This window comes from Hemitrygon akajei, chromosome 10, assembly GCF_048418815.1.
Source record: "Hemitrygon akajei chromosome 10, sHemAka1.3, whole genome shotgun sequence".
Classification (NCBI taxonomy): Eukaryota; Metazoa; Chordata; class Chondrichthyes; order Myliobatiformes; family Dasyatidae; genus Hemitrygon; species Hemitrygon akajei.
Window position 1 is genome coordinate 133,419,044 of NC_133133.1, and position 15,132 is coordinate 133,434,175.

General features: G+C 41.5%; 1 protein-coding gene across 1 annotated transcript in view; it reads left to right on the forward strand.

The window, feature by feature from the left end:
• The first annotated feature begins 4,116 nt into the window (after nucleotides 1–4,116).
• The window catches only part of caprin2 (caprin family member 2), a 63,149-nt gene continuing 52,133 nt past the window's right edge, over nucleotides 4,117–15,132 (forward strand). Inside the window, exons 1-6 of the mRNA XM_073058999.1 lie at nucleotides 4,117–4,570; nucleotides 5,632–5,691; nucleotides 11,655–11,741; nucleotides 12,466–12,704; nucleotides 13,255–13,337; nucleotides 13,478–13,627. Of these exons, the coding sequence (XP_072915100.1) occupies nucleotides 4,370–4,570; nucleotides 5,632–5,691; nucleotides 11,655–11,741; nucleotides 12,466–12,704; nucleotides 13,255–13,337; nucleotides 13,478–13,627 (820 nt within the window). The 5' untranslated portion in view covers nucleotides 4,117–4,369. The remainder of the gene's footprint in view (nucleotides 4,571–5,631; nucleotides 5,692–11,654; nucleotides 11,742–12,465; nucleotides 12,705–13,254; nucleotides 13,338–13,477; nucleotides 13,628–15,132) is intronic.

A 15,132-nucleotide genomic window follows, 5' to 3' on the forward strand; every position in this document is an offset into this window, starting at 1 on the left:
CTGGTTCCCAACCCTCTGCCAAACTAGTTTAAACCCTCCCCAACAGCTCTCGGAAACCTGACCACAAGGATACTGGTCACCCTTGAATTCAGGTGTATGTTGTTGGTACCAATAAGTACCATGACTTCTGGCTGCTCTCGCTCTTAAGAATGCCCTGGAACTGGCCGAGACATCCCTGACCATGGCACCTGGGAGACTTCATAGCATCTGGGAGTCTCTCTGGCATGTCCACAAAATTTCCTGTCTGCCCTTCTAACTATTGAATATCCTATCACCACTGCTCTCTCTTCTCTCCCATTCTCTTTCTGAGCCAAAGAGCCCAACTTAGTGCCAGACTCGTGGCAGCTATGGCTTTCCTCTGCTAGGTTGTCCCTCTCTAGAAGTATCCAAAGTGGGAGACTTTGTTATTGAAGGGAATGGCCACAGGCATACCCTGCACTGGTTATTTATCCTCTTTTCCCTGTCAACCAACATCTCAGCCTCCTGAGCAGTCCAGAGTTCATCTAGCTCCAGTTCCAGTTCTCTAACACTTTCTGTGAGAAGCTGCAGCTGGATGCATTATATTCATAATTCTTTTTCCAATTACTGTTCATTATATAGGTGTAGGAGCACTGAATTGTCACCTGAAGGGGGTTGGTAGGTGGTAATAAGGAGGACTCCTTGTATTCTGAGTCTTCATGGAGTTTCATGTCAACATTAAATCTCCCTGTTTTAAGATTTCTTGGCTGCACACTAAGTCTTCATTACATGTCTTCCCAGGTTGACTTGTGGACACCCTGTACATGTGTACAAGCATTTGAGAGAGCAGCAGGATGGATTTGCCAGGCTAAAGGCATCTTCTGCCATGCTGGAATACAACATTTCTGAGAGCCTTCTCTCCCCAACCTTTCCTGAGCTGCAACAGAGAGGCTGGGTTAAGTGGAGCAGAGCTGGGATCACCGAGCAGACTCACTCAGACACGAAGTCAGTGAGGCTCCTCTTCCTGTGCCTGCTTGATCTCCTGTCACCACTGTTTCCTCTCCCACGCACTGTTTCTGTTCATTTCCACCTCATGAACAGTTATCATTATGAACAGTTCTCAGGCACAAAACTTTTTCATAACTTGGAGACTACCTATTTTAGGATAGGAAAGGAGCATGGATTTCCATCGATAACTAGAACTGTGATTACTATTTAGGCCTCTCGCAATGATCTCTCAACTTTATGTAAGATTCAACTTGAACATTCAAGAAGTATGGACTTTGGCTCCAGCCGCACACTTGGGCCATACTCTGGACTGATCTCAGAAGTACTGGTATACATTCCTGCTCTATTGATGCCTGAGGACAACTTCAGGGTTCAAAACTTCGAAGTAAGTTCATGACTAAAGTATGCATACGTCATCATATACTATACTACACTAAGATCCACTTGCTTGAAGGCATTCACAGAACATAGAAATACAATACAATGAAAATCTAAACACAAATAACAAACAACCAATGTGCAAAAGAAGACAAAATGTGCAGGTACAAATAAATAAATAAACAAACAAATGAATAGTACTGAGAATATGAGTTGTAGAGTATTTGAAGGTGGGTCCATAGGTCCTTGAATCGGTTCAGTGTTGAGGTGAGTGAGGTTATCCATGCCGGTTCAAGAGCCCGATGGTTGTACGGTAATAACTATTCCGGAGCCTTGTGGTAAGGGACCTAAGGCTCCTGTACCTTCTTCCCAATGACAGCAGTGAGGATGTGGCCCGGTTGGTGGGGGTCCCTAATGCATGATGCTGCTTTCTTGTGGCAATGCTCCTTGTAGATGTACTCAGTGATGGGGAGAATTTTTCCTGTAATGGACTGGGCTGCATCCACCACACTTAGTAGGTTTTCCTGTTCTTGGGCATTGGTGTTTCCATAGTAGTCCTTAATACCACCAGTCAGGATCCTCTCCATTACTTGCCCAGAAAAGTTTGTAAAAATTTTAGATGATGTGCTGTCTCCCTCTGATGAGTACATCATGAGTACCTGGATCTGTGGATAGTAAGTCAGTGAATGAGGAGGATGTTATCACTGTGGTTCCCAGTCTGGTGGATCTGGCCATGCAATGAGACAGGTTTGCAGAGCCACTGTGAATGAGCTATCCTGGCAAATTGCTTGACTTGTCTGCGGAATAGTTCTTTCACTTCAGACATTTGTGAAGCAGGCTTCTTGTAAACATTTTTCCTGAGTTTACATTCCACAACTATCACAGAAGGATATGAACTCCTGTTTTTGGATTGGTAGCCCAGACCTCCTTGTTATTAGTCTGGTAACCTACCCACTGCAACTCCACTGTGATTTGAAGCTGACTGGAACAGAATAAATCTAACAATTAAACCTGGTTGAAGTGACAGACTTTGATGAAAAATGCAAGGTCAGGCACCCTTGGCCATTTAAATCCTTTTGCAAGGCAAACAACATCTATATGTATGTAATTTGCAAACCAGATGCATAAAAGGAGATTCAGAAAGGGATTAATGCAGGATTAATGGGAATGGGTGCTTGATGGTTTCCACACTGTATGACTCCATAAAATGGCTCTGTAAGCACCCAGTTTGCTTATAGATTAATTTATATTTGTGTGCATTTCAAATGTCTTAGAAGGATTCATCAGTAGACATCTCACTTGCATGGGAAGTACTTGCCTTGAGTGCTCTCTGCGTGGAGTTTGCATGTTCTCCCAGTGATTGCACGGGATTCTCTGGGTGCTGCAGTCTCCCCCCATGCCCGAAAGATATTGCTAGGTCAATTGGCCACTGTAAATGATAACAAACGAGTGGTAAGACGGGGAGTTGACTGGAATGTGGGAAGAATCAAATAGATCAGTGGAGGATTAGTGTATCTGGGTGCTTGTCGGTGGTTCTAGACCAGCTGTGAAGCAGTGGCACAATGGTGCAGTTACCCATGTTCAATCCTGACCTTTGCTACTGTGTGGAGTTTGCAATTTTTCCATATCTCCTCAAGGGTTTCCTTTGTGTTCTCTGGAGTCCTCCCACATCCCAAAGATGTGTGGGTTGGTGGGTTAATTGGTCTCTGTAAATTGGCTCTAGTGTGTAAGAAAGTGTTAGAAACTGGGGAGAGATGATTGGAATGCAGAAGAATAAATCAGTGCTTACTGTTCAGCACAGACTGGGTTAGCTGACATGTCTGTTTCTGCACAGTATTATTCTATGACATATTTAATATACATTTTAATTATGTTGCAAATATTTATTACAGCTGTATCAATTAAGTTGTAAATTTATATATATATATACATGTACATTTATATTGCTTCAGCCATTTCAATTAGCTTTTGAATATTAATTTCTACATATATTATGTTGCAAGTATACAGTACATTACCATTGCATTTTTAATTATTATAGCTTATATGCATATTAATTACATTGCAATTGTGAACTGTTGTGGATAATTTCATTCCCTACTATTCTGAACTTTTCTATGATCTACAGCTTCACTTTCAAGGACTGTTTACAACTCATGTCCTCAGTATTATTTTTATGTGTACTTTGATAATAACCTTACTTTGAACTTTAAACTTTGAAACTTTAATAATAATTTTACTTTGAATCTTTAAATATCTGATATATATTTGTAATGTAGCCGATATGCATATCAACATGCCTATAGTAATATGCAATGCAGTTAACGCACATAAAATATTTACAATGTAATCAAAATGATTAATTTTTTGCGGTCTAATTTAGAAATGGCAATCCGTAAATATATTTTAAATATGCATATTAGAATACCTGTAATATTATTTAGTATTGTATTTCATGCACATGAAATGAATATTTAGAATAGAATTGATATTTCTTTAGTAAATGTTACAACATGTTGTGTCTCTTGTAATGTGTTTCTGAATATATTAATATATGCAAGTTAATTACATAGCAAATATTACATTTCAATGTTTTAATTACGTTAATTCAGGCTAGTTATTATTACTATGCATACAATTACATTGCAAGCATTTCAAGTTATTTTCATTGCAAATATTCATTTTAATTACGGGAAATAATTCCCAAACTGTACTAAATGACGTTTAAAATCCAAGAGTGTGTATGCGCACAGGGTGTGTGCGCCCGGTTTGATTGAGACGCCGGGGCACGCAGTGGAACGTGGTGTCGGCGAAATTTGATGGAATTCGGTGACATAAAAGCGGCGGCGGGCCGAGGGGGCGCCACAGTGTCAGGGACGGTGGGATCAGGCAGGGTGCCGAGCAAAACACGCCCTCTGCCCGCTCCTATCTGTGGCGGCGTCGCCGCTTTCTGAGGGTTTGGCTGTTCTCCGGTCGCCGCCGCCGCCGCCGCCGCCGCATTTTCCCGGTGTGAGGAGCAGCAGCGATGAAGATGAAGGCCGAGAAGAGGTCCCCTTCCAGCGGCGGCAGCGTCGCAGGAGGTGGAGGCGCCGCCGTGTCCCAAGGACTTGCCCCGTTTATCCAAGCTTTGGCGGCGGCGAGTACCCAATATCAGGCTTACGAGACGTACTTGGAAAACGGCATGATCTGCCTCAAGCATAAAATCAGAAACATAGAGAAGAGGAAGGTAATGTCTGGTTGCCCTACGTACTTCTCTTTGCTCTGTTCCTAATGGTACCTGATTTCTGCAGTGCCAGATTCTGCATTCCAGCTGCAATGCATTCATTTCCACTGGACACTATCGGTGCAAAGATTCAACTTCCGAACTTCCACGTTTTGTAAATGTCTCTCCCCACCCACCTTGTATTACTGACTTTGCAGAAATTCTGTAAATTTTATGCAGCGCGTATGTCAGTTTGGGACCGTCCTTCTTCCCAAAATTAAACATCAGTTTTTTTTCGTTCAGTTCATCTTACTGTCTAGGATGGGGGAAAGCCCTAATTGCGCATTCATTTACTGCCCCGTTACCCATTTCTCGACAAACAGAATGCCTGAAGGTTGAAATAGTGGCAGACTGAATGATACACTGGTCAAGATTGGAGCACTTTAAAACGATGGGAAATGCAAGTTAATTTGTATTCATTGCTTCAGTTATCCGAGTGTAAAATCAATTTGCGCTTTGTAAAGAAAGGAAATATTTTTATTAAAACAATTTAGTATTTTGATTTCAGATTTAATTTGTATGCATGTAATATTTTAGTTTGCTTCTATCTCCCCACCCCCATGCTTTGTCATCCTCGCACCACCGAATTTTTGAAAATATAAAGCGCAAGACAGTATTTGGGTGGGTGGAGGAAGAGATTAAGGTAGGCATCATAGTTTTGGGGCATGGGAGAGATTGTAAACGTTCAATTTCGCAATAATTAAATTTGTTCGCCCGAACTGATTCTGGATCGAAATGGAACGTGTAATTAGGCCTTTGTCCTGTTGCATGCCACTCAGGAATTGACCTAACCCTGCGCATTTTGAAGTAACATTCGAACCAGAACACAAAGCAAAACTTGTTACTTTCTTTTGAAAGAGAATTGCTTCCTTAATACAAAGGAATGCCAATGCTAAGTTAAATACACGGTATTGCTTATTCAATATCTGACCTGCTTGGCTATGGATGGGGTCAGTGTGGATTTTATTACTGTGTATTGTGATGATCATGGATGACCATGTTCTCGTGTATTTTATATCTTGAAGGCAAAACTGGATGACTATAAAGAACGATTAAAAAGAGAAGAACTAAATCAAGACCAGTTGGCAAGTATTTCTTTAAATTGATCAATCCTTGTCATTTTTTTAGGGTTTCCACAGAATATCCTAATTGTGACCATGAAGGGGTAATTTTCTTCTACAAAGCATTTTTCCTCTATTTTACATCATCTGCTTTGTGCATTTTACTTTGACAACTGAATATATATATCTTTTGGTCTTGCTTGGAGTGTTTTGCCAGTCTAAATCTTTTAAAGTGAAACAGGCAGTTGAAGGTCACTTCTTATCCCTGTTTAAATGTTGTAACAATTTTATAGTAGCTCTAGTTCTCCAAAGACTCCATCCAGTTAGCCCCATCCCCTGCTTATCCCAAAGCCAGAGTTTGTTTTGTCTTCAAATGCAAACTGCAAGTGCTTGGGACTGTCATGTGAAATTACTCCTTAACTTTCTCTTAACTTGCTCTTTAACTTTAAATTACTCTTTTAACCCTGGCTGGCTGCATTCCACTTTCCACCTGCCACAAACCCATTGAAGATTCTGCTGCCGATTTTTAACAACAGATTTGCTTGGTTCTCTTTTAATGTAGTGATATCCAATGGAAACTTCATCAAAACTTAATTGGACACTTTTTGGGTTGGGCTTTTAAAAAAAAAAAAATCCAAGATTTGTAAATAATCTGGCTTGGTCTGCCTGGCAGAGGGATGGAAATTAATAGTACCCAAGCTTAAAACTGTGATTAATGTGAAATTCCTGATCACTGAACAGTGGGTGCAAGCTGATAGTCACTGGCATACCTGTTTCCAGATGCTGAATGTGGAAGATTGTAGACCAGGAAAATGGTTCTTGAGGAGGAGTCCTCCTGCTTGTTTCAACATCTCAGTCCTTTGTATCTAGACTGCTTGCCAGCTATTCTTAGCTCCACCTCTCCTTTACAGGATTTTTAACAACCTTGTATGGGTACTGCGCTAGGCCTTCGTTGGTCAGGGTCAACCATGGATATTGTATCCAGACGGTTCACGTTAGCAAGCTTGGGCAATACAATATGGAGAGTGAGCTGTTGCCCATGTAGCAAGCTCCCCCTCTCCTGTGTATCTGATGAACCCAAAGGAATGGCAGAGACTGATACAGTTTGGCACCAGCCGTGTTGAACTCAATGTAGGACTGTTTTGGGGACTCCAGCTCCAGATATTTCCCTTGGGAGTTTACTCCCGAAGCCTTACCTATGAATGGGTATAGCTGCAAGGCAGCAGAGGTTTGAGATCAGTTTTCCTTCTAGATGAGTGCCAACTGTGGCTGACAAGCCCCATCTGCTCAGTGACTGGTTTTAAGGTGCCTGTGACCCGCCTTTGCCTGTTCTTTTCTCAGTAGAAACACTTCTGCCAGGCTTAGTAGCTAAGCCACATGTGAAGGCCAAGAGCCAGACTTGGTTGTCAGAGGCTATTTGAGATGCACACCATTGGGAATATTTAATAGGTAGTAGGAGCTTGGCCCCATTACCACCCCCAGCTATAACAACCTCAAGGAACCAGGTTCTGCATCACTTTGTGTAAATTTGAGCATTTTGGGTTTCTTCTATACCATCACCATTTTGTCTCCTATACCATCACCAACCTTATCAGCTCTGGGGATCTCCCATCCACTGCCACCAACCTCATAGTTCCCACACCCCGCACTTCCTGTTTCTACCTCCTACCCAAGATCCACAAACCTGCCTGTTCAGGTAGACCTATTGTCTCAGCTTGCTTTTGCCCCACCGAACTCATTTCTGCATACCTTGACACTGTTTTATCCCCCCCCCCCCTTATTCAATCTCTTCCCACCTATGTTCGTGACACTTCCACCACCTTATTTTCACCATGGACATCCAGTCCCTATATACCTCCATCCCCCACCAGGATGGTCTCAAAGCTCTTCGCTTCTTTTTGGATTCCAGACCTAATCAATTCCCCTCTACCACCACTCTCCTCCATCTAGCGGAATTAATTCTTACACTCAATAATTTCTCCTTTGGCTCCTCCCACTTCCTCCAAATCAAGGGTGTAGCCATAGGCACCCACATGGGTCCCGGTTATGCCTGCCTTTTTGTTGGCTTTGTGGAACAGTCCATGTTCCAAGTCTATACGGGGATCCATACCCCTCTTTTCCTTTGCTATATTGACGACTGCATTGGCGCTGCCTCCTGTACGCATGCTGAGCTCGTTGACTTCATTAACTTTGCCTCCAACTTTCACCCTGCCCTCAGATTTACCTGGTCCATTTCCGACACCTCCCTCCCCTTTCTTGATCTTTCTGTCTCCATCTCTGGAGACAGCTTATCTACTGATATCTATTATAAGCCTACAGACTCTCACAGCTATCTGGACTATTCCTCTTCCCACCCTGTCTCTTGCAAAAATGCTATCCCCTTCTCACAATTCCTCCGTCTCCACCACATCTGCTCTCAGCATGAGGCTTTTCATTCCAGGACGAAGGAGATGTCTTCCTTTTTTAAACAAAGGGTCTTCCCTTCTTCCATCATCAACTCTGCTCTCAAACACATCTCTCTCATTTCCTGCACATCTGTCCTCACCCCATCTGCCCGCCACCTCACTTGGGATAGGGTTCCCCTTGTCCTCACCTACCACCCCACCAGCCTCCAGGTCCAACGTATAATTCTCCGTAACTTCCTCCACCTCCAACGGGATCCCACTACCAAGCACATCTTTCCCTCCCCCCCCCCCCCACCCCGCTTTCTGCAGGGATCGCTCCCTACGCAATTCCCTTGTCCACTCGTCCCCCATCCCTTCCCACTGATCTCCCTCCTAACACTTATCCTTGTAAGCGGAACAAGTGCTACACCTGCCCTTACACTTCCTCCCTCACCACCATTCAGGGCCCCAGACAGTCCTTCCAGGTGAGGCGACACTTCACCTGTCTTCACCTGTGAGTCGGCTGGTGTGGTATACCGTGTCCGGTGCTCCCGGTGTGGCCTTTTATATATTGGTGAGATCCGATGCAGACTGGGAGACTGTTTCGCTGAACACCTACGCTCTGTCCACCAGAGAAAGCAGGATCTCCCAGTGGCCACACATTTTAATTTCACATCCCATTCCCATTCTGATATGTAGAGCCTCCTCTACTGTCAAGATGAAGCCACACTCAGGTTGGAGGAACAACACCTTATATACCAGCTGGGTAGCCTCCAGCCTGATGGCATGAACATTGACTTCTCTAACTTCCGTTAATGCCCCTCCTCCCCTTCTTACCCCATCCCTGACATATTTAGTTGTTTGCCTGTTCTCAATCTCCCTCTGGTGCCTCCCCCCTCCCCCTTTCTCCCTAGGCCTCCGTCCCATGATTCTTTCCCTTCTCTAGCTCTGTATCACTTTCGCCAATCACCTTTCCAGCTCTTAGCTTCATTCCACCCCCTCCAGTCTTCTATCATTTCGCATTTCCCCCCCCCCCCCCCACTATTTTCAAATCTCTTAGTATCTCTCCTTTCAGTTAGTCCTGATGAAAGGTCTTGGCCCGAAACGTTGACAGCGCTTCTCCTTATAGATGCTGCCTGGCCTGCTGTGTTCCACCAGCATTTTGTGTGTGTTGTTTGGGTTTTTCTAGTTTTTAATGTGCTTGTTTAGATGCATTGTTTTTATTGGTAATCAAATCATCTTTAACATTTACTTGCATAAACAAATTGGGTAATATTTCCATTATGGAATGGTCCTTGATCCAATTATTTGTTCCTAGCAGAAACTAAAATAAGATCGGTTAGTTATCTTGATGTTGATCCAGTTTAGTTGCAGGATTTGCCCAGTGAGTACTTTAGCCCTGAATGTATTGCATGGCTTTTGAAAGCTCAAGTCAAATGGCATTTTATGTGGTTGTTGCTTTTGATAACCAATTCCAACCATGTGCTTTCCTGCTGCTAATCTTGAGCCACCTGTTTGCATGGAACTGTATAATCAGTGACCAAAAGTACTTCATAGATGGAATATTAAATACAGATGTATTCTTGTTCTGTGTAATTTTCCCTTTTTCTTGCCGTGTGAGGGATGAGAGAGTTAGCTGTGATACGGTATTGTGCCAAAGTCGTTGGCACCCTTGATTTTTAAAAAAAATATAAATCTTGTTTGAGATGTTTTTTGTCTTCTGTTAGTGGGTCAGTAGAAAAATAATTTCTGAACATAAGTTTTCCCAAAATCAGATATTACAGAAATGTTTGTATTCCTTAAGGAAAATGACCTATTAAATAATAGACAACTTTTCAAATAAAAACTTGATTGCTTTGTAGGAATATGGCTCAGTGCATAATTGAACAAGTATAACAAACAGATGCTAATGGTCAATGACAGTTGAATGAATTAAACTGATTAACTGAAACAGAAATGGGTGTAGAAGGAATCAAACTAGGTGAAGGACAACCAAACTAAAAGGTGAAGGTGTGGCAGATGTGACATTTTAACCCCTGGATCATCAATTCTTGCATCAGTAAGGTCTCCTCAAGCAGAAATTTTGTGGCAGACAGAAGTTTCAAAATCTGCTGTTCAGGCTCTTCTGAAGAAGTGCTAAGAAGTGGGCCAGATTGAAGGCCAGAAACACAGTGATCGGCCACGGAAACTGAGTGCAGAGGATGAGAGATGCATCAAACTGATATCCCTTCTAGATCGGAAGATGCCCAGCTTTTGTATCGGCTCTGAGTTTGCAGAATGTATTGCAACTGAAGTACACCCCTCTATAGTCTGGAGAAGTCTTATCAGAAGTGGTCTTCGTGGAAGAGTTGCTGCCAAAAAGACATTCCTCTGAGTCGAGGGATTTGCAATGGAGAAAAACTAGGATGGGCGCGAAACGATGGCAGCAAGTGCTCTGGTCTGATGAGTCAAAATTTGAATATTTTTGGCTCAAACAGGAAGCACTTCGTAGAAGAGCTGGAGGGTGCTACATGGATGTGTCTGCAGCCAACATTGAAGCACAGTGGAGGTTCCCTACAGGTTTGGGGTTGCACTTCTACAAATAGAGTTGGTGATCTGGTCAGAATTAATGGAATCCTCAATGCTGAGAAGTATAAGCAGATTCTCATCCATTACACAATACCATAAGGGAGGCATCTGATCAGTTCCAACTTCATTCTGCAGAGGGACAATGACTCCAAGCACATGGCCAAGGTCATAAAGAATTGCCTTCAGCAAAAAGAACAAGGAGTTCTGCAACAGATGGTATGGCCTCCACAGAGACCTGATCTCAACATCAAGCTGACTGTGATTATCTGGGGAGATGGAAGTAAGCGAGACAGCTAATGTATGCAGAAGGACTGTGGCGAGTTCTCCAAGATGCTTGGAACAACCTATCAGCTGATTTCCTTAAAACTGCACAATGGTGTACCTAGGAGAGTTGATGTACTTTTAAAGTCAAAGGGTGGTCACACCAAATAATTGTTTTTTTTTAAACTGTTTACTGCTCTTTATAGTATTTTTTGATATTTAGAAACTTCATTATTTTGAAAACATTTTTGATTTACAGATTTTTTTACATGTGCCTAAGACTCTACAGTATTATATTGACAATCATGCTGTTTTTTGCTTGTGAGCTTCTGGAATGGGTAAAGAGAAGTAACAAAATTGCAAGAAGAAAAACAAGGGTGGAGTGACTTTTGCACATCAATTTTTTATAATTTTAAGCATGATGCTCCCATAGCCTTGGTTAGTTACAGTTCCTGTATTTTCTTCCTTGTAGCAGACAATTGTGTAAATGTTACTGCAAAAAAGATAGCTTCTCCAGGACACAGGTCTTTCAGAAGACAAGGAACTGGTGATCACTGGTATCATAAAATAACTGTTTTAATTTCTAGTAAATGCCATTTTGTGGATGAGAATTTGTGCTTGGAAAGACGGATGTGAATGCCGTCTAATCGCCAAGTTTAAAAACTACTTGAATTCATTATTTTGCCAGAATTTCTTTTTCAATGCTAAATATGAAAGGAAGTCTTAAATTTAAACATCTTAAAGACCATGGTGCACTAATGCTATGTTTCACAGGATGCTGTAGAAAAATATGAAGAAGTAATTCACAATCTAGAATTTGCCAAGGAGCTGCAAAAAACCTTTTCTGCACTCAACCAAGAAGTAAGTTCTGACTTGCTAATAGTTCAGGAATGGTCAGTGCTGGAAGTTAATGGCATGTTGAGTTGTTTGCCTCTTAAAGTTGGGTATTGGAAATTAAACTTAGCACTGTTGAGAAGCAGATTAAACTTTGCTGAATTAACATTGCTACTAATTCCATCTATTTGAATCCTCAGTGGTTTCAATGATAGTAACTCGTTTGGCAGTCTGGACTATTGTGCAACCTTTTATTTAAAAACAAATGCAGACATGATCTGGGCAGTTGTGCTGTCTGAATGCTGGCAGTGCAGATTTAGTATCAGCATTTGCACACGTTTGTTTAAATTTAAAAGAATTGGCAATCATTCCATAACGGCTGCCGTTCACAGACTGTTTCTCAACTTCTGTCACCTTCTTCCCAAATATTAATGGGACATAGTAACTCTGAATGTGGACCACACTGTTCAGACAACTTTTCCTTTGATTGTTATGGTTGTTCACCAGCCAATTTAACTGTACAATATCCATCTGAGTACTGTTTATGTCCCACAAAGGTAGACTTGTATTTAGCTACTTTTTTTTTACTGTTTCTATATATCACCTGATTCTACCTCTAAAATGAAGGATTTTGCAGTAGTGTTACAATTAGATTAAATGGTCTTGCATAATGTACAGTAGCCTCATTATCATGGATGAGCACCGAACTTTGAATTCCAGACTTGTTCTAATTTGCATTATTTTTAAACAGCTCTTAAAAGCACAAAAGAAAACTTTGCGACGTGAGCAAATTCTGAGGACTGAAATGGAGAAAAAACGTCTTTGTACTGTATTGCACGTCAAATATATACTGGACAATTTCAACCAGGAACATGTTCAAAATGACTTCAGAGATGGCATTAATGGTGCATTTATTATTTCTCGGAAGGAAATTGGGTACCTGAAGGACTTCTGTAAACTTGTCTGTCCTGAAAGGAGTGAAAATATATCGTAAGTGATGGTATTCAGTATCCACATCTTGCACTGCTTTAATTTGTCCTAGGTAACCATGACTAGTAGCCCTGTCTTTCTTTAAAGAGCAAATGGTGCTTCCTTGGAACGATTGCAGTCCTCGTGAAAGTATTCAGTTCTTCTGTAACATTCTAAAGTTTAAAGTGTAGTAGTTGGGTATTGATAACTTTATCAGTATTCTGCTTTAAAGTGTGATATACTTTTTGTTAAACTTGGGTTTTGGGTAAGTATATAAATGCTTAGAAGGTTGCCTTGAATTGAAAGCAACTTTAGGTTGAGATCCTGGCATGTACTAATGGAAAATCAATTTCTTATCACCTGGAAATATGGAAAATGCTGTTTGAAGAACTCCCTTCTCCTGCAGCCTTATTGTACTTAATGTTTTCTGCTTTTGACTGAGATGTGGCATTAGTGTGAGGTAATTCTGATCTGTCTGTCTCTTCTAGCACTGTCCTAACTGCTAATGAAAAGGGAGAAATGTACAATAATGCACAGGTCTTGGTGTTTTTTTTGTTTTGTCTCTCTTTAGTCTTGAAGATCAAATGGAATTGGTGTCAAATCAAATGTGGGACCTTCTGGAAGGATTGGACAAGATGGTGGTTGGTAGTACCTGTAAGTTGAAGTCTTCAAATGAATGTGGAACTTACTGGAATTGCAGAGAGTTGAATCATTATCTAATTTTTGCCAAAAGCTCAATTTAACAATGAATTTTGGCCTGCTTGACTATAAGCATGCACACTTTTTTTTTCTAGACAAACACTTGAAGGAGACGATAAGCAGACTTCTGAAGTGTTCCTACTTTGATAATATTCCAGTCCCTCACAATGGGTTGCAAGAAGATGATAAGATCCAAGAGGTGCAAATGACCTCCAAACCTCAGATGCTGTCTGGAAAAGAATCTGGTAAGTGACCTCGAGCCAAGAAGCTCTTCCTGTTTGATGCTGAAGTTTTCGTGATCATGACTGGTATTAAACCATCCATGTATAGGTACTAATCGACAATTTCCTTCAGTCGGCAGTGAAGCAGAAATTGACTTTTGAATACAAGGGTCTAAAATTAAAGAGATCTAAATTTAACAATTAAAATTTTCATACCTGGAGTAAAAGACACTGGTCAACAAACGACCTTCTTGTATTAAATACAGCTGCATACTTTTGACTATTTAAGGACTGGCTATTGAGCAGTTTATTTTTGGAATTGTTTAGATGGCTGCAGGCTCAAGGTTATGGTGTCTGCCTGTGTATGACCAAATTTCACATAATTTCACAACTCAAATGCAAATACTAGTAATTTTTTTTTGCCCTATCAGACCGACTGAGTGCAGGATAAAGATACATCTCCAGCAAAGGATGTGTAAAGTACTTCTTCCCTCCACTAGCCTGCAGGTTCCCCCCCACCTGGATCAGGGCCATGCAAAGCCATGGGAACAGGTGGTGGATGGTTGTATGAGCAGCCGGTGCATAAGTCCTGGTTACGTGACCTCTGATGCCAAGCAGAAAATCTCTGAAGAGTATTGATGATGGCTGGGGTTACCCGTCTTGTGAAGGTGCTGCCCAGGAGAAGGCAATGGCAGATTTTTCTACTGAAGTGGCTTGCCAAGAGCAGTCACGGTCATGGAAAGACCATGATTGCCCATGTCATATGACATGGCAATTGACAAACAAATGAACAATTAGATTAAAACCCCTAGGATGATAACCTGCTCATCCTAGTTTAATGTCCTTTACATCCATTCTATGGAAATAATTTTTCAGATTACTAACATAAATTAAGTTATTAGTAATTGGTACCACTGTTAAGCACAATGATTTATGGGGCTGGACCATGGCTATTCATTTGAAGCTATTGAAATTTGTTCCTTGTAAGCTATGAAGTATGACCACCCTGGTTGCCTTCGAGTAATGGGGGCACTCACTGGTGTTCGAATTACAAGGCCAAAACAGGTAGTGGTTTGTTTGTTTGTTTTTAAGCTTCATTGCTCGGCTGAAATGGTAACCGAGAATACCTACACTGCCTAGAACACTGGAGAATTTGCTTTAAAGATAATAGCCCAGTTGTATCCTGAACTTGTTATGTTCAACCTGTATTGTTCTGTAATTTATGAAGTGCAACTTCACCCAGTCTCTGTGACACTTGGCGGCCGCTGCTATGATAACAAATTTCATGACATATGCCTGGTGATATTAAACCTGATTCTGACTTTATCCCCCTTCCCACTGTCTAGCAAGTGCCTTGTATCTGCTTCTACTTGAGAAATGGAAGCTTTAACAATGCAGCAGTATCCTATAATCTAGGAATGGCGCCTGCTGTCATTGCTATTGTCTGATCATTACTACTTGGTTTGTATTGTTAGCATTTTTGTGCAAGCAGACTTTTTCACTAGATTTAAGCCTTGTTTTACTTGACC